The sequence below is a fragment of the Salvelinus sp. IW2-2015 genome, linkage group LG1, assembly GCF_002910315.2.
Source record: "Salvelinus sp. IW2-2015 linkage group LG1, ASM291031v2, whole genome shotgun sequence".
Lineage (NCBI taxonomy): Eukaryota > Metazoa > Chordata > Actinopteri > Salmoniformes > Salmonidae > Salvelinus > Salvelinus sp. IW2-2015.
Window position 1 is genome coordinate 10,514,944 of NC_036838.1, and position 26,824 is coordinate 10,541,767.

Sequence of the window (26,824 nt, forward strand, 5' to 3'; positions counted from 1 at the left end):
ACTACCTACAGACTAGCAGTAACATTTCAACTATCTACTAACCCTAACCCTTATCCTAACCCTAAACTTAACCCTAACCCTTATTCTAAACCTAACCTTAACCTTAGCAAGCAGTTGCTTATCAACAGATAGTTTGTTGATAGATGCTCTACAGATGTTGATACTATCACAAAACAAAGTGTGACCAAAGAAACTAAGAATATCTATCTATATTTGCTACAGGCACTGCATGCCTGAGAGAAAGGCTTGTAAGAAAACACATATAGCCAGACCTTTCTTAAGACACGGGAACCTGAAAAGCTTGACGAGGCCAAAGTCATCCCCAGTCACCAGCACGGCACTGCTGTAGTTGGCGTCCACGGAATTTATGTCTGTGACGTTGGCATACTTGGGCCAAATCCCGTTGACCTCGGGCCCGATGATGCCTGTCCAGGTCATCCAATGGATTCCCTTGGTCTCCTCTTTGCTAAGGAGCTTCCCCGCTATGGAGATGAGGGAGAAGAGCATAGAGACATGTCACTGTCAACTATAAATCAACTGGTTACATTTCTCCAATCCCTTCCATCAAATGTTTACCAAAACAGTAGTGGGGTGCTCTCTTTGTGGTTGATTGAACTGAAGATTGCACCTTTAAGGGGAAGTGTTACTGTACCCCATTATTGTATTCATGTATTTTTTATATATATTTATTGAAAAGATAGTGAGAGGTTCTGTCAAAGAGCAGTAGGCCAGAATTGAACCTATGTCGACACGGTAGACGTTAGACCAGTCAGGCCATCCTATTATAGTATTTAAGAGTGGTTTTACCTGGCATTCTGTAGAAGAGCCTCTCCCCTGCCCCGTCATTGGTCTGCAGGAAGCGGCTGTCCACCGACCAGTCCAGGTGGGTGATGAAAGAGGTGGAGCGGTTGCACTCACCCACCTTCTTGTAGCGCTGCGCAACAGCATAGATGTCTACCAGGCTGTCGTTGGAGCCAACCGCCAGGTAAGAGCCGTCCGGCGAGAACTTCAGCTCGTGGATGACTTCCTTCCTGTCTTTGATGTGAACCACCTCTGTCATGTCCCTGGGGACACAGAGGAGAGAAAAGACAACGCATAATTTTACAGTCCTGTTTATTTTACAGCTAATGTTTGTCTGGTGTTAATTGAGAAATTATGTCGGTGACCAGGGGTACTTACTTATTTTTTTACATTACAAATTCAAAACATTTCAAAGTAGGTACCAAAACGGTTTATCATTGTTACAATACATCCCACAAAAAAACACAAATATTATTATGGTGTTACATAGTTGTTGTGTAATTACAGTTTAATCGTTCTTAAAACAAATGAGATAAATAGCAGACTGTAAAATACAGCATAGTAAAAAAAAAAATACAGCATAACTGAAATACATTTTTTATTGTGTTTGAAAACGTAAGCCTGTTCTGGTAACTAACCGGACGCGGAGCACAGTGAAGGAGCCGTCCTTCATGCCCAGGGCAAGCTGAGAGCCGTCATTGATGAAGGAGACGCTGCGCACGGCTTCCTCCATGTTACAGCGGGCAATAAGAGTGTGGTCGGATAAACTCCAGAGCCTGCAACAGAGACACAGACCAACAAGGTGAAGGGTCAAACAGGGAAAGTCGTGGAATAAGGGGACAGCAGTGAAAAATGATCCAGCAGTGGAATGAGAGGAAGGGACAACAGTGGAATTAGTAAAGGGTAAAGGGACAACAGTGGAAATAGTAAAGTATAAAGGTGACAACAGTGGACTTAACAGACAGTTACAGCGGAAAAGTAAGAGACAAAAGTTGAATGAACCAGACAACAGTGGAATAACCTGGACAACAGTGGAATAAGTGAGATGGCCCTCTGTAGAAGAGAACGAGTTCATTTGAACAAGATTTAAGAGGCAAGGAAAAGATTATGGGTAACGCATTGCTTACTGTTATGATATGGGAGGGTAACCAACCGGTCAAGCTTCAGCCTGGTTTTAACTGTCAAGACACATTCATGTGTCTGCCACCTGTACGTCCCTAAAATACATTTCAAACTCTGTGCAGACATCCGAATACCACTGCTTTTCTTTTTCTAGGATAGACCCCTCATGCCGTGTCCTGGGATGATATGTTTTTTTTGGGGACAGATTAAAGGTGTTTTGGAATACCACTTACCTTACTGATCGGTCGTCACTGCCGGTTACGGCCACCGGCTGCTTGGGGTGAGGGTCGAGGGCCCAGAGTTCGCCCTCACTGTGACCCTGCATGAGGAGCAGCGGCTTGTCACGGTCTCGCACCATCACCTCGAAGATTTCACTGTCCTGGGTGCCCATCAGGACCCGGTCGGCCTTCCAGCACACGCTACGGATAGACAAGCCTAGGAAAATAGGAATGGAAGAGACAGAAAAAATACACTCAGTTCTCCATTATAAAAAGAGGCACTCTGACCTTAATGGTAATTCCTGGATAAAATAAAGAAAGGTTAAATAAAAAATAAATACAATTTTTGCAGCTCACAACTATTGCAGTGGAAATTAGGAATCATTTATGCCAATTAGGGATACGGGGATAATTAAGTGGCCATGATGGAATAAGGCCATCTTGGGCATTTAGCCAGGACACCAGGTCAATCGTGATTTATCTAAATGATCAGTGATGAAAAATCTCTGCACTGAATAAAGTTCCTTGTGATTTTTCACATCCCAGTCTGTTAACAGATGCTACGATACCAGTTGTTACGTGCGTCTGTCCACGAGAGATTACTGACCCACCAACACCATGTCCAGCAGCATCCAGGGACCAACCAGGCTCAATGCTGCTTAGCTTCTAAGGCAAGTCAGCAGTGGGTTGCAGGATAGCATTACTGACTAGATAGGAACTCTACCCTCCCCTTTGCCTTAGATAAAGCTAAGACCCTAATCCTTCCCTTAATCTAAACCAATTGGCTACACCTCCCATGTGTTACCCCTTTAGTTTCAACTAACCAGTTATGGCTGGTGTTACTTTAATTTGAAGATGGGCCAGAACAGAATAAATGGAATGACATCAAAAACATGGAATTAGAAATGTTTGATACCGTTCAATTCATTCCATTCCAGCCATTACTATGAGCTGTCCACCCTTCACCAGCCACCAGTGCAACTCACCATAACCCATAACAAATCCCTATCCTTCTCAACTTTTGTAACTGTTGTCCGCAATTCACTGCACAGTAATGTGTTACAGCCGGAATTTAAAATGGATTCAAATTGAGATTTGTTTTGTCACTGACTTACACACAATACCCCATATCGTCAAAGTGGAATTATGTTTTCCCAATTTTTTGGATTTTTTTTTTTTTTTAAATCAAAGCTGAAATATATTGAGTCAATAAGTATGCAACCCCTTTGTTATGGCAAGCCTAAATAAGTTCAGGAGTAAAAATGTGTTTAACAAGTCACATAATAATTTGCATGGACTCCTCCTCTCCGTACCCCACACAGAGATAATTGTAAGGTTCCTCAGTCGAACAGTGAATTTCAAACACAGATTCAAGCACAAAGACCAGGGAGGTTTTCCGACACCTCGCAAAGAAGAGCCCCTATTGGTAGATGGGTAAAAATACAATAGATAGAGGCATCCTTCCTAAATCAGTAACCAGAGGGATTTCAACATTAGGCAAATGGTGACTTTAAAACGGAGTTTAATGGCTGTGATAGGAGAAAACTGAGTATGGATCAACAACACTGTAGTTACTCTACAATACTAACCTAATTGACAGAGTGAAAAGAACAAACATATATCCGATTTGCAACAAGGCACTAAAGTAATACTGAAAAAAAGGTGGCAAAGCAATTAACTTTTTGTCCTGAATACAAAGTGTTATGTTTGGGGCAAATCCAATACAAAATATTACTGAGTACCACACTCTCCATATTTTCAAGCATAGTGGTAGCTGCATCATGTCATGGGTATGCTTGTAATCGTTAAGGAGGGATGTTTTCAGGATTAAAAAAACTAACGGAAAAGAGCTAAGCACAGGCAGAATCCTAGAGGAAAACTGTGTTGCTACTATCCACCAGACACTGGGGGATGCACCTTTCAGCTGGACAATAACCTAAAACACAAGGCCAAATCTACACTGGAGTTGCTTACCAAGAAGACAATGAATGTTCCAGAGTGGCCGAGTTACAGTTTTGACTTAAATCTGCTTGAAAATCTATGGAAAGACCTGAAAATTCTATTTTTTGTATTTAGTTAGTCCGCCAGATCAGAGGCAGTCGAGATGACAAGGCGTTATATTGATAGGTGCGTGAACTGGACCATAATTCTGTCCTGCCTGAACATGTAACGAGTACCCTTTTGGTGTCAGAGAAAATGTATGGGAGTAAAAAGTACATATTTTCTTATGAAAGACAAGTACTTTACATTTAGGTGTGCCATATCAGGGTGATTACTTATGCTGTCCAGACATGTTTGTTTTTGTATCTTGAATTCATTATACACACTCGTTTACTTTGAAAATGTGGGGTAGGTTGTGTATGTTAAGGGGGGAGGACGGGGCTCTTGAGCCCGACAACCTACTTTTGTATCCTTGCTCAGTCTCTCGGAGGTCGATCTTAGTGATGGGTTTGAAGTCCACGTCCCACAGTCTCACGCAGCCATCCCGCCCGCCTGTAGCGAACCCTTCCTCACAGGCGTGCATGCTGAAAATCCCTGCCTGTGGAGAAGTTACAGGAAAAACAAGATCTAAAATGTCACCAAGTCAGAAATCTAACAAAGTGCAAATGAAACCGACTGATGGGCAAAGATACATAAAAATGTATCTTGTTACAAAATACACTGAACAAAAATATAAACGCAACATGCAACAATTTCAAAGACTTTACTGAGTTGCAGTTCATATAGGGAAATCAGTCAATTGAAATTAAATTCATTATGCCCTCTGTGTGCATTGACATTTCCATCAATAAAATGCAATTGTGTTCGTTGTCCGTAGCTTATGCCTGTCCATACCATAACCCCACCATGGGGCACTGTTCACAGCGTTGACATCAGCAAACAGCAAATTCTCTAAAATGAGGTTGGAAGCGGCTTATGGTAGAGAAATTAACATTCAATTATCTGGCAAAAGCTCTGGTGGACATTCCTGCAGTCAGCACGCCAATTGTGGCATTGTGTTTTAGGCCACATTTTAGAGTGGCCTTTTACTGTCACCAGCACAAGGTGCACCTGTGTAATGATCATGCTGTTTAATCAGCTTATTAATATGCCACACCTGTCAATTGGATGGATTATTTTGGTAAAGACGCACTGCTCACTAACAGGAATGTAACCAAATTTGTGCACAACATTTTTGATAAATAAGCTTTTTGTGCATATGGAACATTTCTGGGATCTTTTATTTCAGCTCATGAAACATGGGACCAACACTTCACTTGATGCGTTTATATTTTTGTTCAGTGTAAAAAATGCTCTAAAGACCAATGTATAAAATACTAGTGTCAAAACATTTATTTCAGTCAAATTCATGTAATTTGTATTTTAAAATACAGAAAATAATTTGCAAGTAGCCTCCTTAAATGAGTTATGAAACAACCTGGTTAACATGCAATGTTCACAACTTGGTTAACACACTATCTTCAGAGCTTTGTGCCCCGCTATTACTCCAAATTTGTGTAATGATATTGTGGCAATAACATAGTGTTCACTTTGAAAGTCGGGTTCACTTCCCCCTTTTGGACCAAATTCACTGCATTATCCTCATACTCACCAACCAACACCTCTCACATGATGGTGCAATAAGAGCCTCGGATACCAATCGAGAACATTCGGGGTGATATGGGACCACAAAATTATACAAAAAACGATTTTGCGTATGTTGAAAATACAAAATCATTCTCTGAATGTAGTAACCAAAAAAGTGTTAAACAAATCAGAATATATTATATATTTGAGATTCTTCAAAGTAGCCACCCTTTGCCTTGATGACAGCTTTGCACACTCTTGGCATTCTCCCAACCAGCTTCACAAGGTAGTCACCTGGAATGCATTTCAACTAACAGGTGTGCCTTGTTAGAAGTTAATTTGTGGAATTTCTTTCCTTCTTAATGTATTTGAGCCAATCAGTTGTGTTGTGACATGGTAGGGCTGGTATACAGAAAATAGCCCTATTTGGTAAAAGACCAAGTCCATATTATGGCAATAACAGCTCAAATAAGCAAAGAGAAACGACAGTCCATCATTACTTTGAGACATGAAGGTCAGTCAATATGGAAAATTTGCATTCGCCAAAATCATCAAGCGCTATGATGAAACTGGCTCTCATGAGGACTGTCACAGGAAAGGAAGACCCAGAGTTACCTTTGCTGCAGAGGATAAGTTCATTAGTTACCAGCCTCAGAAATTGCAGGCCAAATAAATGCTTCACAGAGCTCAAGTAACAGACACATCTCAACATCAACTGTTCAGAGGAGACTGCGTGAATCAGGCCTTCATGGTCAACTTGCTGCAAAGAAACCACCACTAAAGGACACCAATAATAAGAAGAGACTTGCTTGGGCCAAGAAACACGAGCAATGGACATTAGACCAGTGGAAATCTGTTCTTTGGTCTGATGAATACAAATTTGAGATTTTTTGGTTCCAACCGCCATGTCCTTGTGAGACGCAAAGTAGGTGAACGGATGATCTCCGCATCCATAGAAATCCATAGAATCTACTCTTTCAGAATCAAAAATTCGAAAAAGACGCTTATTGGTAAGCTCCATTCCCTTATTTGTTAATTACACATGCTGTGCTGTTCATAAGTCTCTTCATTCACAAGACAATTGATATAATATTGTCACCCATCAGACTATTGCCAATTTAATCTTGCCTTTAGGCTACATCTATTAGATGTGTGAAATGAGTTTCAATATAGTTCAGGTGTAGTTTGGATGGGCCATCTTAGATGGGCAGCTAACTGCCGGGTGAAGGAAGGGCAGGGGGGAAGAAATGACATGTTCTCCTAAAACTGCTTATAACAAAAACTCGTGATATTGAAATTCTAGCAACGTCAGTTTGTTAAATAGACATATTTAGCAAAAGCCAAGGACGGAGGGTTTCAATTTTAAATTCACATGCTCAATGGCAAGTGGCTACTGGAATGTTTACAGTAAATTTGAGCTGCAATACCTCTGCTTCAACTCTTTTCTGTCTGAATAGGCCCCTAGTCACAGCACCAATGTGACCAACTGGATGTCTACCAACTGGATGTCTACCATGGGTTGTCTGTGCGCCTCACAAATGTATATGTATTGGCATTAAAGCTAAACAAAATATAATTTGCTTGAGTTTACTGGTCGCAAGGCATGTGCATGGAAAAACAATACTATACAGTGTGATAATTCATTTGACCATAAATCCTCATTTTGTTAGTGAGGCTGCATTCCACTCACTCCATGGGCTGCTTGGACTGTGCGAGCCAGGTTCAGCCCCTTCCAGACATAGATGTCCCCATTCAGTGCTCCAGAGTATGTCACTTCTTCCTTTGCCGTGGCCAGGCACAGAATGGTCTGCAGGTCCCCGGTCTTCCCAAAGATCCCCCGCTTGGGTGTCAAGGCATTCCCACACAAGGTCCAGAACTGAGCAAAGAGAAAGCTCACTTTTTAGATGGCTCTGACAATGTTAATGTTAAACATCAGCACTGGTAATGCTTTATGTTACCCGGTATTTTAGCCCGCTGTTAACCAGGTAGTTAATTATTAGGTAATTACTTCATTGCATTGTAATTACACTTGACACAAACGTCACCATCTTCCATTTGGTACCAGATAGTTATCAATTGTGTTGAATTCTTTGAGGTAAGTACCAGAAAGTATCTATTGTTACCCCATAGTTTCATTGTTAAAATCTTGTAAACACCAGGTAAGTACAAACTTAAAATGGGCTGTTAAATAAAGCATTACCATAGTTACACTATGTGGCTAGGCTCGGGCCTCACCTTTATATGCTTCACCCCACAGCTTACGAGCCTATGAAGTTGGAACGGATCCCAGGCAATATCAAAGATCTGAAACAGCAGCAAAAGCAGTTATTATGACCTGTGACATTAAGGAACACACCAGTGACACTGCAGAGCTACATTTTCTGTCTCCTTCATAGCACTGACATACACAAAAATGACATTAAAAATAACATGAATGCCTTAGTATCGACAGTGTAGATAATTGAAATGTAAAAAAATATACCATACCCTGTCTGAGTGTCCAGTTGCTGTAGCCAGGACTCTGCCTTTTCTCCAGTCCCAGACACACACTGTGTTTTTGGCATCCAGCCCAACAGAGGCTAATCGCTACACAAGGGGACAATAGAAAACCAATTAGTGGCAAATCAAACCTGCTTAAGTTTATCCACTTTCTATGTTTAGGGTCACACCCATTCTGAAAAATGGCGGTCCTAAGGACACATTTTATACAACACTGTAAAACCATTATGCAACATTCTTCAAACATTTGCACAAGCTACTTTACCATCTTACAGTGTCATTATAGTTCCTGCACCCATGAGTGCGTAGACAGGTCTTATTACATATTTACATATAGGTATAGGGATTACACATGTTGTTACAGGTGTACTACAGCTGTGACAAATAGGTGTAATATTTTACTGATCAGCAGTTACTGTGTAATGCTAAGTAATCCCATTTCGGTTATAAAGTAACTACTGTACATGGCATTAATAAAAACGCAACGTTAATGTTGTCAAAACCCTTGAATTTTCCCCTAGGTACAGATCTAGGATCCGCTTCCCCTCCCCGAATCCTAAACTCATTAGTGAGGAAAATGCTAAACTGACCCAAGATCAGGGTCGATAGGAAACTTCACCCTACACCAAGAAGCACAACTCCAAGTACTCAATCTAAGGTAAAATCCAAGGAGACCAGCTCAAAGGTGTTCCTCACCTGTCCGTCTATATCAAACGCCAGACACGCCACCCCATGTGTGTGCACGTCTCGCAGGATGGACACAGTCTGCAAAGCGTATGTGTCCCAAACACAGATGTAAGGATCCTTCCCAACTTGTCCTGTGGCCACTTGAACTTTGTCAGGATGCATAGCAAGACTGTGTGGGTTGACCGGAGACAAATAACCATTATAAGCAGCAGCTTAACAAAAAAATTGAATCAAATCAGATGTTATTTGTCACATGCGCAGAATACAACAGGTGTAGACCTTACCGTGAAATGCTTACTTACAAGCCCTTAACCAACAATGCAGTTTAAGAAATAGAGTTAAGAAAATATTTACAATATAAACTAAAGTAAAAAATATAAAAGAAAAAGAAACACAATATAATAACAATAGCAAGGCTATATACTGAGTCAATGTGTGAGGGTTCAAGTTAGTCGAGGTAATTTGTACATTTAGGTAAGGGTAAAGTGACTATGCATAGATAATAAACAGCGAGTAGCAGGGGGGGGGGGGGTTGTCTATGTAAATAGTCCAGGTGGCCATTTGATTCATTGTTCAGCAGTCTTATGGCTTGGGGGTAGAAGCTGTTAAGGAACCTTTTGGTCCTAGACTTGGTGCTCCGGTACAACTTATATGAAACATACTGATATTCATTAACATTGGTTAACATGTATTTTCTATGCCTTTAAAGATGGAATCTGCAGTAAGGAAAACAGCACTGCTGTCCGCCCCACTGCCGTTGTTCTAGTTTTTATTTTGTTGACGAAGCGGTGGTGCGGAGTGTTCTATCACGTGTGCAATGACGTCCAAGGGGGAAAAAAACTGGATTTGTGGTTTTCAGTAACTTCTTTGCTGTTGTAATATCGCTAATGGACGTGGCGGTTTCACCATTAAGGTTTCCAGTTTTAATTTCCCAGTCAACATCACATAAAATGTATCCACCATTTTATTTCCAATTGTAATCCAGATAATATTCATATAATACCTTGACAATATGATTATTGGCTCATTCCGTGTGAAAATGTAAAAACACTGACCAAGATGTTTTGAATTTAATCCATAGAAAGGTCCTTTGGGGAAGGATATTATTTATATTTGCCATTGTGTACAAAAGGATCACTGAGATATAATTTAAAAAGTTTAGGTATTTGTACAATGTTGGACTTGAAGGCCTCATTTATTCAGTATTACTTTTAGTTTGTAGCAAGTCTTGGTGTCATTTGAAGATTTACCGTGCTTTGACATAAGTAGTGTTTAGATTTGGATAAAAATACATTTTTAGCTTAGGATAAGACACATTTGCATCTAAATCTGCACTGGTGTTGTATTTATTTATTTTTGATAGTTGTGCACAGTGTTTGGCCCTTCTAACTCCTTTTAACCACAGGCCGGTGTCCAGCTGTAGAATAGGGAGAGGGTGGGTTGATTCCCGAGGCAATCGATGAGTCACATAGGTCAAGCATCGTTCCCACAAGCACGAGTAAACTGGCCATGTGGTGGCTGACACACACGCACGTAATCCTCAAACCATTTGTTAGGATTTACTCCGGCATAATTGGAAATGCAGATAATGTTGTAAGTGACGACAAACCGAAAGGAAAATCAGTGATTTAATTCTCAATGTTGACATCATCAGCAATCTCCACATCCCCATTGTCAGCAGTTTTATTCTCCTCTGTCTGCTTGCATCAGGCATTGTCACGCATAGATAGAGCTGAACTAGCGGATTGCAGTGACTCTCATCAGCCCTTGTGCGGACTGGCACATGCTTCCTCCAATTATTCTCCTCAAAGCAAGCCCCAAGGTTGCATGTCATCCTCACGGACAGTGGAGTGACTGTGTTCCCTGTATAGGGCAATACATGAAGATAAACATGCTTTTCAATGCTTTGCCCATCATCTCATGAACTTCCCATGAATCTTTAATCCCTAGATGCTGTCCCAGTCAAAACTTGCATTGCACTTCTTTATCATGTCAAGTGGTCAAGTCAACCATACTTCAGTATTGTTCCATGCCTACTACTGGTTTCCCAGTTTAGACGGTCCTTACAATGCTGCTTATGAAAGTCCATCTAACAGCAGACTGGTGGCGTTTTGCTGATGAAAAAAATCCCAGAATGTAGCTTGAACTCCACAAGCCAACAAAACTCACCTCTGAGGGGAAAGTGAATACAGTATGTTTTCCTAATTTCATAGTTATATTTACAAGGAAACCTATCCAGCACTACGGTGACTATACACTGAACTCAGAACCCAGGCTTTAAAAAAATATATAATTGGTTTGCAGTTCATCACATAAATTCACAGAAAATCCTGCAGCCCTTTCTGCTCATGGTTGATGATTCCCCCTCCGGTGATTCCCTCCCTACATTAGCATATAGTCCATTGGTATGGGGAAATTCTGCTAATTCTGGTGCATATGTCAAGGCCATAGCTTATCCGCTTCTTATCCACGTCAATTGAAATGCTTATCAATTTTCATGTAGGCTACATGTAACATAATTTGAGGCAGCTGTCCAACATTTACAAGCATATAAGGCTACCTCTTTATGTGAAGTGTTGTAGAACAAATAGCTATTATAATGGTCTTCATTATAATACTACAGGTATAGGCTATATCAATATGAATTGTAAAGTAAAAAAATTACTGCATGCAGAAACTAGCAATGGGCCTTGTTAGCGCATTTTATCACACATTCCATTGAGCATGAATAGATGAATGCTGAAATAAATAAAATTAACTATGAAGTCTGCAAATACTACACAGACAAGCCACTGTATGTTAGTAATGTGTACCTGACACAAGGTCTGGAAATGCAACCATTCAACAGCTATGAATTAAAGAAGCGAAAACAGGCAATCCTAGGGACAAGTTGTTTTCTGATTGGATGACTAATACATCACTGGCCCAATCATGAGGCTCAATTTCCCTCACATGGTGATGTCAATTGATTAACTCGAAAAGACAATTTTCTATTTCAGCATTCCCAGACACCAATGCTAGCAAGTAGCAAGAATAAACACTAACATAATGGTTAAGGCGCACAAACTAGTATAGGAAGTTCAATGGCAATGGTCTTGAGTCTGCTGTGTCAACTATGTAGGCTGGGAGAATCCCCTCTCCTTGCCTCCGTCTCAAAACCCATTGGAAGAAAAGGTCAGAGGGGAGGGACCTCTGGCTTTCTCATCCAATGGGTTTTGAGAAGGAGAGGAGGAGAGATGAGTGAGGATGCGAGGAGTATACAATTGAGATCTTCCCATAAACCGTTAAAGTAATGTCTCTCTGAAGTCAGTGGAAAAAATTGGTGCCTGTACCGTCTTTACAATGATTGGGGAACCACTTGTTTATGGACATAATTTTAAGTGCTTCTAATAGTCTGTCAATAAACTCCTCTGTTCAAAAGTAATCTGTTAACACCCATCTATGCAAGTGCAAATCCAGAGGTTCAAATGTTGCATTTCAGTAATTTTCTGGTTCATTTTCACACAGAATGACCATAATCTAAAGGTCTGTGGATTAGGGCCTTACATGCTTGATGAAGAAGCTGATGAAGAGATCACTAGGCATTTGCAGACACTTTGCTTGGCACTTTCTCATTCAAACGAAATGATAACTAACATCTGGCTCGTATTCATTAGGCACCAAACAGCAAAAAACAAATTGAAACAAGGAAGGTCTACATGAATAAGAAATGCTTGTTTTACTTTATTTTTCAATGATTTACACTAAAACGAACAGCAAACTATCAACTGGAACATTGTTGATACACAACAGCTTGCTGGGGTTACAGTTAGTGCTAGACGGGTAAGGTGTATGGTTAGGGCTAGATCTGATGATATGGCCTGTCTGGCATTATGACTTACTGTAATTGAATGAGAGCTAACATGATTGTGAGGCTACTGTAGCAGAGGTGATTTGGAAGTCTGTTTTTTGATGAGGTAGGCCTATAGCCCTGCCCACGAGCAGATGGGAATTTCCTGTTGGTCTAATGGTTAAGACGCTGGTTTCTTGAGTGAGATGGCCTCAGAATGAATCCGGCCAGCTACATTTGTGCCTAACTTGGGACGGTGTCTCACGGAGGAGGTCAAAAGGGGGTAAATATAGTAGAGGTGATTTGGAATCTCCCTCTCACGATAAGGTAGCTCTGTCTGCAAATTAAAACCAGTGTCGCCCTTGGTCCAAGTGGGAATTTCCTGTTTTCCTAAAGACGTTGGTTTACCGAGTGAGACAACAGTGGTACATTCATACATCCATATGCTCGACCAAATACACTACTAGTGTTGTTGTTAAAATGACACAAAGTAGCTTCAACATTAACTTCTGAAGGCTCAACGGATGACAAACGCAATGCAGAAGGTAAAAGAATCAGACGCTTGTGATGTAGCATGGAGAAAGTAACGCAATGCAAAGTTACTTGCCGGATGCCGTTTGTAATGCCTGGACTTCTTGTGGAATGCAAACCGCAGTCAGTGTGACCCTATTATGACCCTGGCGTAACTTCACCGAGGAGTAATATTCCCTGTGAGTGGTTCAGTATAGCATGGTTTCCAAACCCTCTCCTTGGCGACTGGACCATCAGATGTTTCACATATTTATTGTAGCCCTGAACTGGCACATCTGATTAAATTAGTCAACTAATCATCAAGGCCTTTTGAATCAGGTGTGCCAGTTTAGGTCTACAACAAATACCAATATGTGAAACGTCTGGTGGTCCCAGAGGAGAGTGTTGTGAAGTACTGCAGTATAGGGAGAGTAACTTTGAGGTAACTTACCTGATAATGTCATCATTGTGTCCCAAAAAGAACTTCTGAGTGTGTTCTCTGGTGTTGTAAACCACGCCAACTCCAGCGACAAAATATACAATCTCCTTCCCAGCAGTGTAATACAAATTGTTGCGACACTGATGCCCCCTGTATCCATGAATCCATTCCAACCTCAGTTGGCAACGTGGAGCAGTCTTGTCTGCCATGCTTTGTCAGACTATTAGACAATTGTATTTGGCTAAACTGCAATTCAACCTCAATCTCAGATTAACTCTATTCCAAAAATGCAGCAACATGAACACAGAGTAAAATCCTAGAGGCTGGTCAAGAGAGTATGGCCACTAGTGTGTCACACTAATGAGATATCCGTTCTCCCTTGTCTGTTCCCAATCCCCTTTTCTCTACATTCCAGTATCATGGATTATACTTGTTACATTCAGATGGCCTCATGAATCAACACGACCAATGAAATTATGTTGCCTCTTCCAATTGCCTTCTATTTAGCATTTTATATTCTACATAAAACCGTGGTGGAACCGGTGAACTATATGACATAAATTGATATGAAATAGCCATTATACTGTATAGCTTTTTAGCAATTCAAGGCATTTAAGATATAACCCCGACTAACCCCGACTACTCTAATCCTATGTCATCTCATTCAGCTATTACAGCTCAATAGTCCTCAATTTTGGCTCACAAAACGCAAGAGTGGAAATGCATGTCAAAGGACTATACTGTCCTAAACGGTTGGGTGCGATATCAGGCGAAAATATACATATCTGACAGGATGGTATTTCGTTCGGGTTTCAATCATAAAGCCGTGGTAAACCTCTTGACGATTTCGATTGACATCGACCGTGAAGTATTTGCCTTGTGCTTATTCCAGTTGAAATCAACGGATTACAACGCCGATATACACACCGTCGATTCCCTTGCAAAGCAGAATAATTGTATCAGCTCCAATACGCTCGGCGCGTTTCCGTCATTTATTCGCATCCCAAATTATGCTCAACACTAGGTGAGCTGGAATTGATGGGAATTAGAAACCGGTCCATATAGAAAGAACGCACAAATTAAGATGAGGAAGGGTACAACACACGGAATCGTTTTTTTCGGAGGATGATATCCTTGGACTAAACGACTCTGACGTATGCAGGATCCTCTTCACGAGCGTTCCCGACGCAATCTTTTTGAGAATAGGGGCTCTCGTTGCCTTTACGCCTGCGGTGGTGCTTGGTTACCACGACGCTTCGTAGGCAATCTCCCATTTTAGCAATGGATTTTGGAGTTTGGAGTTCTCTAGTGTCGTCAAAACCATTACGATTATGGAACTGGCCTCTCCAAACAACGACTACGACCAGCCACCAACAAAGCTCGAGCTCTGTCCTTGGTACCTCATAGATAGAGTAATGTTTCGAATGTGCTCGAGCGCTGTCCTTGGTAGATGATAGGGTCACAGAGTTTCTAAACACAGAGGCGCAACATTGCAAGACTTCCGGGAGCGCTTGCCAAACAGACCAATCAGACCAGAGCGCGGTTTGGGCTTTGAGAAGTCAATGATTAGTTGTTAATTTTCTTGAAATCTAAAGGCACAACCTAGATTCGAGACAGTATTTTAAGTACTTGAACATGTTATTACTTCAACCTTGTGAATCCAGGCTGTGTCACATCCAGCCGTGATTGGGAGTCCTATAGGGCGGCGCACAAATGGCCCAGCGTCACCCGGGTTTGGCCGGGGTAGGCCGTCATTGTAAATAACAATTTGTTCGTAACTGACTTGCCTAGTTAAATAAAGGTTGAATAAATTAAATTAAATAAAAAGTGACAAATTGACACGTTTTAATTTGAATTAAAAACAACTTTAAATTGAAGGAGTGCCTTTGATTTGACGGCCTGCACAAGCCTAGTTCGGCATGAGACGACCTTAGACCCGATTAAGTGTTTCTACGCATGAGTTTAGCTAGCCAACGTCACCATGACATCACAGATAGAACAATGGGTTAGTTAAAAAAAATCTTTGACGACATCGCCACGAGTGTGTTTGGAGATTTCAATTGGACAACCAGTTTTAGCCTACACTGTACTGTCTTGATAGGGTGATTTGTCAGATGTAGGCTGCTAGGCTACACCAGTCATTAGTTACCACAGCCACAAAGTTACAAACCCCGCCTATTCCTACAATTTCTCTTCTTAAAAAGTATTTGAAGATGGTCATACCATGGATCATTTAGCTATTTGATTTTCAATTTTAGATATAAAAAAATATATATACTTGATCAAATATTGAATTTGGCCTTTACTACTATAGCCCATAGTAAAGCATTGAATAACACATTCATAAATGGCAAGACAGACAGTCAAAATCATAAAGAAGTACTGAGTAAAGGGTCTGAGTACTTAAATGTGATATTTCCGTTTTCTAAATTTGTTAAAACCTGTTTTTCAATTGTCATTATGGGGTATTGTGTGTAGATTGATGAAGATGTATTTTTATTTGATCCATTTTAGAATAAGGCTGTAACGTAACAAAATTTGGAAAAAGTCAATACTTTCCGAATGCACTGTATATACAAAAGTATGTGGATACCCCGTCATGCAATCTCCATTGACAAACATTGTCAGTAGAATGGCCCTGAAGAACTCAGTGACTTTCAACGTGGCGCCGTCATAGGATGCCACCTTTCCAACAAGTTAGTTATGTCAAATTTCTACCCTGCTAGAGCTGCCCCGGTCAACTGTAAGTGCTGTTATTGTGAAGATGAAACGTCTAGGAGCAACAAGAACGGGACCGCCGAGTGCTGAAGTGCGTAGCCCATAAAACAACAACACTCACTGCCGAGTTCCAAACTGCCTCTGGAAACAACATCAGCAAAATAACTGTTTGTCGTGAGCTTCATGAAATGGGTTTCCATGGCCGAGCAGCTGCACACAAGCCTAAGATCACCATGTGCAAAGCCAAGTGTCGGCTGGAGTGGTGTAAAGCTTGCCTCCATTGGACTCTGAAGCAGTGGAAATGCGATCTCTAGAGTGATGAATCACACTTCACCATCTGGCAGTCCGACAGACGTATCTGGGTTTAGCGGATGCCAGGAGAAAGCTACCTGCCCCAATGCAAAGTGCCAACTGTAAAGTTTGGTGGAGGAGAAATATTGGTCTGGGGCTGTTTTCATGGTTTGGGCTAGGCCCCTTAGTTTCAGTGAAGGGAAATCTTAACACTAAAGCATACAATGACATTCTAGACGATACTGTGCTTCCAACTTTGTGGCAACAATTTGGCGAAGGCCCTTTCCTGTTTCAGCATGACAATGCCCCCGTGCACAAAGTGAGGTCCATACAGAGGCAACCACCATTGTTACGATATAACAATGTTATATCATTTTTCTTACATCTAGCTAGCCTAGTAGACAGGATTTCCACTAGATAGCACAGACACAAAGACAAAATTGGCTATGGTATCGTAGAAATGTATGATTTTTTTTTTGCCTTAACTTAAGGTTAGCAGCAGTGGTGTAAACTACCTAAGTAAAAAATACTTTAAAGAACTACTTAAGTAGTTTTTTGGGGTATCTATACTTTACTTAACTATTTCTATTTTTTGACAACTTTTACTTCACTACATTCCTATAGAAAATAGTGTACTTTTTACTCATAACGTACTTGTTGCATTTTGAATGCTTAGCAGGACAGGAAAGTGGTCCAATTCACACACTTAAAATGAAAGGTTCACCCATTTTGAACGTTATATTGTTTTTGTGCATCTCTGAGTGATGTTCTATCGACTCACTGGGTCATTTCATGTTTTCATTTGTAGCTGAGTTATTGGTGTTCAATCAGGCAGAAATCTGTCCGGTATGACGAAGCACTGTGATAAAGTTGCTCTCACTACACTGGAAAACGACTTTTAGATCGCGAAAACGTCTATTCTACATGGCAGATTTCAATACTGGCCCATGTCATAACTCGGGAGGATGTCTTCTTTTGCGATATTCCTACCTCAATAAATTAGTAATTTAACAGAGCGACTAGTACATTTTTCCGATTTGCCTGCCTCTTCAGTTCAGGGTGCATTGCATGGTGCCGTTGCCAGAGATATTAGAGAAAGGAGATAGAGTACCACTCATAATATTTTCAAATATGGTGGTGGCTGCATCATGTTATGGGTATGCTTGTCATCGGAAAGGACTATGGAGTTTTTGTAGGATACAAATAAACGTAATAGAGCTAAGCACAGGCAAGTTGCTTACTAGAGTGGTCTAGTTACAGTTTTGATTTAAATCGGCTTGAAAATATATGGCAAGACTTGAAAATGACTGTCAAGCAATGATCAACAACCAACTTGACAGAGCTTGACAATTTTTTAAAGAATAATTGGCAAATATTGTACAATCCAGGTGTGCAATGTTCTTAGAGACTTACCCAGAAAGACTCACAGCTGTAACCACTGCCAAAGGTGATTCTAACATGTTTTGAATCAGAGAGCTGAATACTTATGCAACAACTATATTTTAGTTATTTAATTTGTATTAATCTTTTTATAAAAGTTGAATACTTATCTAATCAAGATATATTAGTGTTTTATTTTCCATAATAATAAAAAATAAATGTTAGAATTTTTCTTCCACTGACATTACAGTATTTTGTGTAGACGTTGACAAAAAATGACAATTAAATCCATTTTAATCCCACTTTGTAACACAACAAAATGAGGAAAAGTCAAAGGGTGCGAATACTTTCTGAAGGCACTGTATGACAGAAGATAATCAGCATGTAGCTAATTATAGACAAGTTGACAAACAGCCTATCAAAATGTCAGAAATTATAATAAGAAACATAGGCCTTTGTAAGGTAGGCAGGAAAATAAATATCCTGCACCCCGTCAATAACGCATTTTCTGTATTTGCAGTTTAGGGTGCAGTGTGGGCCTTTCACTTTATCACATATACAGTAGTAAGGCAGTTGCAGATGGGTTATTAGCAATTGCAGGCTGTTGCGGGTTAACAAAAATCTGACCCGCACATGCAAGTGTATAAGGTGCTCTGTGCTGAAGTTATAGACTAGGGCATTTCAACTTTGAATGTGTATTTACAGTTACAAGGCAAGTGGCTGCATTGATTGCACAAAACAGACAGAGTAGACTTAAAGTACTCATTAGATTACAGCAAGGTTCAACATTTTCAAGCAGACGAGCTCCACTTTTCCAAAACCATAGAGAACACACAGACCCATAATGTTTAATAGCATTTTAATGACGTCGCACATATTTGAGAGAGAGAGAGAGAGAGAGAGAAAAAAAAGTCTACAGGTGCAGTTTCATACATCAGAAAGTCAGGTCAATGTTCTATATATGCCCAAAGACCCAGGCATTGCAAAGAATTTCATTCCTATTACATAATTTCTGATTGTGCAGTAAGATTTTTTTTCTCAATACAATAGATACAGTGACAAAGAAATGCACGCTATGTATCAATTAGCAGGATAACGTAGCAAAATTATAATGTGCAGTGCTAGAGCAACAAGCAAGCAACCTTTTTTTGCAGTAAATGCTGAATTTCCACGTTTCCATTTAACATCAATGCTTAAAGTGTTTATTATACATACTGATTTTATAATCTGTAGCCAACTATAACTATTTGGAAACATATATTATGATGCAACTCAAGAGGGACAAAAGTAAACAAACAAAGGAAAAACATGTTAAAAAAATTACTGGTCCATCATATATATAAAACATTATTCCACGAGGAAATAATTTCAAGACATTTATCTTGTTTCAATTACAGGTGTATTATTAGGCTTATCTTGACCTAAAAAGGCATGCGCTTACTGATAATACTGGCTAACTATGCCCTTTCGGAGCCTGATATTTTCTCGAGGTTGTTTGATTTCAATTTAAACTCAAGTAGGATTCATAGTAAATTATGTTGAAAAGTTGCATTACATTTTTTATTCAATATGTGTATGTGCAGTCACAAAACGGAATTATTTTGAAACAATGTTGTCTCCCTATCCAACAGCAAAAAGAGAATGTAGGCCTGCCTCTTGTAGACACCCTCACAAAATTGAGGAAACGTTTAAATACTCAGACCCATTTTAACAAAACACAATGACAAGGAAAAAGCACAAAAACACACAAAACACATTTTTACAAGTAAATAATTAACTTTAAAAAAAAGAATGGTCCTCATGATATTACCAAATCAATTTCATGATGAAACCTGCCCCATACACCTTGACACTCTAACAAAGTACAAATGTTTCTTTTATTTGTATTTGTATTTCAAGTCTCAATCGTTTTACCCAATTCAAGGAACATTAGGCACAGCATGTGGTGTAGTTGAGCTGGAGTATCATTGTGGCTTGGCAGACAAAAATGAAAAAAAAGGAAAGAAAAAAAATACTGCACTAATAAAAAACTGAAAGTCTTCATTGCTGAGAAACTTTATAGTTTTTTCTTGCCGAAGAGGCTGAATCGCTTCTCCTTGTCCTTCTCCTTGTCTTTCTCCCGCTTGCCCGGGCTGGATTCGCTGGTGAGGGTGACAGTGGCGGGCAGGGTCTGGGCTCGGCTCGACGCCGGAGTGCTCTGGTTGCTGGGCGTAATCGATACCTTGTCAGGTGTCCCCGCATTCAGAATGGCCTGGATCCATGTGCTCATCTCCTCCTGTAAGGGGTCATTGAAAGGTCAGTTTCCTAAACACTTTTTAGCTAATTCTCTGTCTCAAAAAGAGAATGGCAATTGTAATGATCTATGTTTATAAGTGAATGAAATTAGCCAAATAAGTACTTTTCTTTTCTACAAGTGGACTGAGTCTGGGTCGTCATGAAATAAAAAGTTCCATATTAGCTTGGGAATTTTTGGGGAACTCACCCTAGAAGAATAAGCACATCAGTTTAACAACTAGCCCAGGAATTAGGTTTTGTAGTCAAGACCAGGGCCTTTACAGTATACCCACCATTTTGTTTTGGCCTACTGAAACAATCTTTAACAGATGACACAAAATGTTAAACAAAGGAAACAGACTTACTTCTTCTTTGGCTTGGAAGAGATATTCATTTCCATCCGTAACTCTGAAATAAAAATGAAAAAAATGTTGGTAACTTTCTAAACATATATATTTCAGATTCAAAAGCGATTCGGATAGCAACATTTGCAAAAAAAATTTTTTTCTGAAATGGCAGTCAACAAAATGAACTAGAACATTAATAAATCAGATTTAGACTGAAGCAGATAGCGTAATGAAGTGCAACTAAGAGGATCCACTTCTGGGGTGATTCCGTGAGAAGGAACTTGAACACAACTCTCGTTTTTATAATTTTTAACCTGAGTTTGAAGACATGCTTCTTTTTTTTGTAATCCATGGCCACATCACACACAGCCCCCATTAGACTGATCGGAATCGCATTGTGGTAGGGGATGCCTTGACCAGCAGCCTTGTTGTCTTTGTAGAAGCCCATTTCCTGATTGTTGATAACGCAGTACACGTTATGCCAGGATCTGAAAAAGAGAGCCCAATGAGTCATTGTAAGCCTGGGATGCACTGTTTAACACAAGTTAACTCCCTTAAAATAATATATTTTATGTAAAAATAAACTGTATTATTAAATTACTTCTTCCAAACAACGCTATTTTGATTCTCTCTTTTGATCCAGTTCACCATACCTGCTTGAGGCCTTCTTGTTGTGACCCTCCCACTCATGCTTGCGATGCAGGAAGCCCTCCAGCTGAGCCGCAGGCAAATCCTGGTTCTGGGTCGGCAACGTGGAGGACAGGCTACCCTTGCCCCGCCGGCTGGCTGTGGGTGAGGGAATGGGGCTCGGGTCCTTTGAGTTCTGCTCCGCCACTCCATTCATGATCTCAACTCTGTCCACACCATTCTGAAAGAGAGAAGAGAAGAGAGAGAAGAGAGAAGAGAGAAGAGAGAAGAGAGAAGAGAGAAGAGAGAAGAGAGAAGAGAGAAGAGAGAGAGAGAGAGAGAGAGAGAGAGAGAGAGAGAGAGAGAGAGAGAGAGAGAGAGAGAGAAATGTCTTGGATGTGAGAAATAAGTGTAGCCTAGTAACACTAGAAAGCGCAGTGATCCTCCTCTTTAAAGAGTGGCTATCAAAACTGCTTTAAAAGGTGTGTTTTCCCGCAACAGCATTTAGAATGTTGTAGGCTAAAATGACTGGGTATGCATATTTCTCTCCCTGTGCTGCACTCACAATTTGAATGCGCCTCGAGAGGAATATTAATTTCTTACATAAAATGCGACCAACAGGCTGAACAATTGGTGTTGTCTGACTTTGCTGTTGCTTACTCGTGTTGTTGGCTGTGGAAAATTAAATGTGGATAACACATTTTTCAATACATAATTCAAATAACGAAATGTACCGTGTCTCAGCTCCGCCTGGCTCTCATTTGGATCATAGGTGCCGGGTCTCAGATCTGGCAGGACCCGGCTCAATTTAATCCCTATAACATTACAGGCAACATCCGCAATGAGCTAAAGGCTAGAGCTGCCGCTTTCAAGGAGCGGGACTCTAACCCGGAAGCTTATAAGAAATCCCGCTATGCCCTGCGACGAACCATCAAACAGGCAAACGCAGGTCTAAGATCGAATCGTATTACACCGGCTCCGACACTCGTCGGATGTGACAGGGCTTGCAAACCATTACAGACTACAAAGGGAAGCACAGCCGAGAGCTGCGCAGTGACACGAGCCTACCAAACGAGCTAAATAACTTCTATGCACTGAACACTGAACACTAACACTGAAACATGCATGAGAGCATCAGCTGTTCTGGACGACTGTGTGATCACGCTCTCCGCAGCCGATGTGAGTAAGACCTTTCAACAGCTCAACATTCACAAGGCCGCGGGGCCAGACGGATTACCAGGACGTGTACTGCGAGCATGCGCTGACCAACTGGCGAGTGTCTTCACTGACATTTTCAACCTCTCCCTGTCCGAGTCTGTAATACCAACATGTTTTAAGCAGACCACCATAGTGCCTGTGCCATGAACACTAAGGTAACCTGCCTAAATGACTACAGACCCGTAGCACTCACGTCTGTATCCATGAAGTGCTTTGAAAGGCTGGTCATAGCTCACATCAACAGCATTATCCCAGAAACCGTAGACCCACTCCAATTTGCATACCGCCCCAACAGACCCACAGATGATGCAATCTCTATTGCACTCCACACTGCCCTTTCCCACCTGGACAAAAGGAACACCTACAGTGGGAGAAAACAAGTATTTGATACACTGACGATTTTGCAGGTTTTCCTACTTACAAAGCATGTAGAGGTCTGTCATTTTTATCATAGGTACACTTCAACTGTGAGAGACGGAATCTAAAACAAAATCCTGAAAATCACATTGTATGATTTTTAAGTAATTAATTAGCATTTTATTGCATGACATAAGTATTGATACATCAGAAAAGCAGAACTTAAAATTTGGCACAGAAACCTGTGTTTGCAATTACAGAGATCATACGTTTCCTGTAGTTTTGACCAGGTTTGCACACACTGCAACGGGATTTTGGCCCACTCCTCCATAAAGACCTTCTCCGGATCCTTCAGGTTTCGGGGCTGCTGCTGGGCAAACGGACTTTCAGCTCCCTCCAAAGATTTTCTATTGGGTTCAGGTCTGGAGACTGGCTAGGCCACTCCAGGACCTTGAGATGCTTCTTACGGAGCCACTCTTAGTTGCCCTGTGTGTGCTGTTTCGGGTCGTTGTCATGCTGGAAGACCCAGCCACGACCCTCTTCAATGCTCTTACTGAGGGAAGGAGGTGTTTGGCCAAGATCTCGCGATACATGGCCCATCCATCCTCCCTCAATACGGTGCAGTCGTCCTGTCCCTTTGCAGAAAAGCATCCCCAAAGAATGATGTTTCCACCTCCATGCTTCACGGTTGGGATGGTGTTCTTGGGGTTGTACTCATCCTTCTTCTTCCTCCAAACCACGGCGAGTGGAGTTTAGACCAAAAAGCTCTATTTTTGTCTCATCAGACCACATGACCTTCTCCCATTCCTCCTCGGGATCATCCAGATGGTCATTGGCAAACTTCAGACGGGCCTGGACATGCGCTGGCTTGAGCAGGCGGTCCTTGGCCTGCCGTGCCCCAGCTGGACCCTCAGTTTTACACCCTCATCCGAGATAACAAGGCCATGATAAAAGTTTTCAAGGGATGACGGTCAATTTATTCACGGTCTTTTCGGCCCTTATTGGAGGAAACGTCCCTTCATGGCACAGAATCGTCCATGGTCCAAGTTTTTCAGGTCATTTGACAGTGTGGTCTGGCGCCCCATAGTAAGTTCCATTTGGCTGTACATCTCACTTTCAATGAAGGAGGATGATGCCGCCTGGAACGGGGAGGTGACTGCAAGTCTTCGCATCGAGCTCCAGACCGAGGTGCGAGTTGCCGTCAGCATGACTTCGACTACGTCGTTTCCATAATGTTAAATAAATTGCGCCAAACAGTTGTCTTCGTCGTTAGGTCCAAGCACAAAAGCTGCGTTGGCCTAACTATCGCTACGTTGCTCTTAAAGACGCGAATACACCACGCCTTTGATGCGGGTCTATAAAGTTATTATCTAGCTGATGTCCTTATAACCAGCTCTATCTGCGCGCTCTCTGTGCAGTCGATGTGTGATGAGAGGTTAAGAATGCCTGCAGTCGTTCTGACGGTTCGAGTGGTAGATGGGACAGTGTTATTCTCCTTAGGCTTACCCCAGCCGGTCGAAACGAGTTCCAAGTACCACAGGGTGCAGGGCGGTTAAGGATACAGGTTTTAATGATTGTTGGACACACACGGCGAAGGCCTTTTAAAGGAAGGAAACACTATTACGGTACTTGTGCCTCGGGACGAGCCGAATCTCTACTGGATTGGATGGTGACTTTAAAATACTTCACTCTGTCGACTCAGACAATAAAGTAACCAAATTAATTAGCTCAAAATCATCACACACCTCCTGTGACTTTGCTGGCATGTGGTTTGTTGATGGATAGAAGAAGTTCAGGTCTGGATGCACCACAAGTCATGAAGGATGTCCACACATCGAAAGATAGATATAACACAACAACGCCACCTCCGGTACATGGAGCTTCTATGTTAAGGTAGGGGATAGAAACCGCCCAAACTTGTTTGCAGTGTAAATCAATATAACTTGTTCCTCTTAGCGATGAGGTCACTGTGTTAGAATCTTGCCTAATACAATGGTGCCGGACCAAGCCTTCGCTCACAACCATACTGGACAGGTGGAGCACGTGGCATTAAGCGGGTGCCACTCAGCTAAAAATTGGTTCCTCTCAAGGAACCGGTGGCGAGCGGAAACAACCTTCTTCCTCGGTCGCACCCAAACTAGGCTCTGGACTCCTTCCGTCGAGGTGCCCGCCCACCCAGTTTTAAGGGCTAGGGTGGTAAGACAACACATCCGCCAAGCTGATCCTCAACACCAGGCGCCCACCGACAGGGAGCTCGCGTAGCACATCCGTAGCCCGGCGCTCTCCTGTGCCTGATCCCCTGTAGTAAGACATCTCCAGGTTCCTCAATGGATGGTCGGGACCGTGACGAGGCGTATGACTCTCACACAAGACCAATTAAGTTTCTGACGACTGAACACAACAGTGGTAGGCCTGATCACCGACAACAACGAGACAGCCTATAGGGAGGAGTCAGAGACCTGGCCGTGTGGTGCCAGGACAACAACCTCTCCCTCAACGTGATCAAGACAAGGAGATGATTGTGGACTACACGAAAAAAAGAGGACCGAGCACCCCTATTCTCACGACGGGGTCTCAGTGGAGCAGGTTGAGAGCTTCAAGTTCCTTGGTGTCCACATCACCAACAAACTAACATGGTCCAAGCCCACCAAGACAGTCGTGAAGAAGGCACAACAAAATCTATTCCCCCTCAGGAGACTGAAAAGATTTGGCATGGGTCCTCAGATCCTCAATAGGTTCTACAGCTGCACCATCGAGAGTATCCTGATTGGTTGCATCACTGGCTGGTATGGCAACTGCTCGGCCTCCGACCGTAAGGCACTACAGAGGTAGTGCGTATGGCCCAGTACACCACCGGGGCCAAGCTTCCTGCCATTCAGGACCTCTATACCAGGTGTGTCAGAAGTGAAGCCCTAAAAACTGTCAAAGACTCCAGCCACCCTAGTCATAGACTGTTCTCTCTGCTACCGCATGGAGCGGTACCGGAGCGCCAAGTATAGGTCTAAGAGGCTTCTAAACAGCTTCTATCTCCAAGCCATAAGACTCCTGAACATCTAATCAATTGGCTACCCAGACTATTTTCATTCCCCCCCCCCCCCCTCTTTTACAACGCTGCTACTCTGTTATTATCATTCTCGCATAGTCGCTTTAATAACTCTACCTACATGTACATATTACCTCAATTAACCGGTGCCCCCGCACATTGACTCTGTACCGGTACCCCCTGTATATAGTCATTGTTATTTTACTGCTCCTTTTAATTACTTGTTTTATTTCTTATTCGTATTTCTTTTAACTACATTGTTGGTTAGGAGCTCGTAAGTAAGCATTTCACAAAATAAAATTTGCTTTGATTTTGATTTAAATAACACCACTAAAAGGCTCAAATGAATGTCTACATACAGTACTGTCTACATACAGTTCTCTCCAAAACTCTTGAACGTGCCGTCCTTGGCCAGCTCTCCTGCTATCTCTCTCAGAATGACCTTCTTGATCCAAATCAGTCAGGTTTCAAGACTAGTCATTCAACTGAGACTGCTCTTCTCTGTGTCACGGAGCGCTCCGCACTGCTAAAGCTAACTCTCTCTCTCTGCTCTCATCCTTTAGACCTATGGGCTGCCTTTTGATACTGTGAACCATCAGATCCTCCTCTCCACCCTCCTCGAGTTGGGCATCTCCGGCGCGGCCCACGCTTGGATTGCGTCCTACCTGACAGGTCGCTCCTACCAGGTGGGCGTGGCGAGATCGTCTCCGCACCACGTGCTCTCACCACTGGTGTCCCCCAGGGCTCTGTTCTAGGCCCTCTCCTATTCTCGCTATACACCAAGTCACTTGGCTCTGTCATATCCTCACATGGTCTTCCCTATCATTGCTATGCAGACAACACACAATTAATCTTCTCCTTTCCCCTTCTGATAACCAGGTGGCGAATCGCATCTCT

General features: G+C 41.8%; 2 protein-coding genes across 3 annotated transcripts in view; both read right to left on the reverse strand.

Annotated features, from left to right (window-relative positions):
* Positions 1 to 15,105, reverse strand: part of LOC111960770 (echinoderm microtubule-associated protein-like 6) — a 65,244-nt gene extending 50,139 nt beyond the window's left edge. For both annotated transcript variants that reach the window (XM_023982983.2, XM_023982976.2), the window contains exons 1-10: positions 13,685 to 15,105; positions 8,904 to 9,063; positions 8,196 to 8,294; positions 7,944 to 8,012; positions 7,399 to 7,584; positions 4,545 to 4,680; positions 2,157 to 2,358; positions 1,440 to 1,577; positions 808 to 1,064; positions 273 to 482 (exon numbers count right to left, since the gene is read on the reverse strand). In XM_023982983.2, the coding sequence (XP_023838751.1) occupies positions 273 to 482; positions 808 to 1,064; positions 1,440 to 1,577; positions 2,157 to 2,358; positions 4,545 to 4,680; positions 7,399 to 7,584; positions 7,944 to 8,012; positions 8,196 to 8,294; positions 8,904 to 9,063; positions 13,685 to 13,881 (1,654 nt within the window). In that variant the 5' untranslated portion in view covers positions 13,882 to 15,105. The remainder of the gene's footprint in view (positions 1 to 272; positions 483 to 807; positions 1,065 to 1,439; positions 1,578 to 2,156; positions 2,359 to 4,544; positions 4,681 to 7,398; positions 7,585 to 7,943; positions 8,013 to 8,195; positions 8,295 to 8,903; positions 9,064 to 13,684) is intronic.
* Positions 15,106 to 18,903: 3,798 nt separating this feature from the next.
* Positions 18,904 to 26,824, reverse strand: part of LOC111960755 (spectrin beta chain, non-erythrocytic 1) — a 107,051-nt gene continuing 99,130 nt past the window's right edge. Inside the window, exons 36-39 of the mRNA XM_070442916.1 lie at positions 21,336 to 21,550; positions 20,997 to 21,170; positions 20,701 to 20,743; positions 18,904 to 20,336 (exon numbers count right to left, since the gene is read on the reverse strand). Of these exons, the coding sequence (XP_070299017.1) occupies positions 20,118 to 20,336; positions 20,701 to 20,743; positions 20,997 to 21,170; positions 21,336 to 21,550 (651 nt within the window). The 3' untranslated portion in view covers positions 18,904 to 20,117. The remainder of the gene's footprint in view (positions 20,337 to 20,700; positions 20,744 to 20,996; positions 21,171 to 21,335; positions 21,551 to 26,824) is intronic.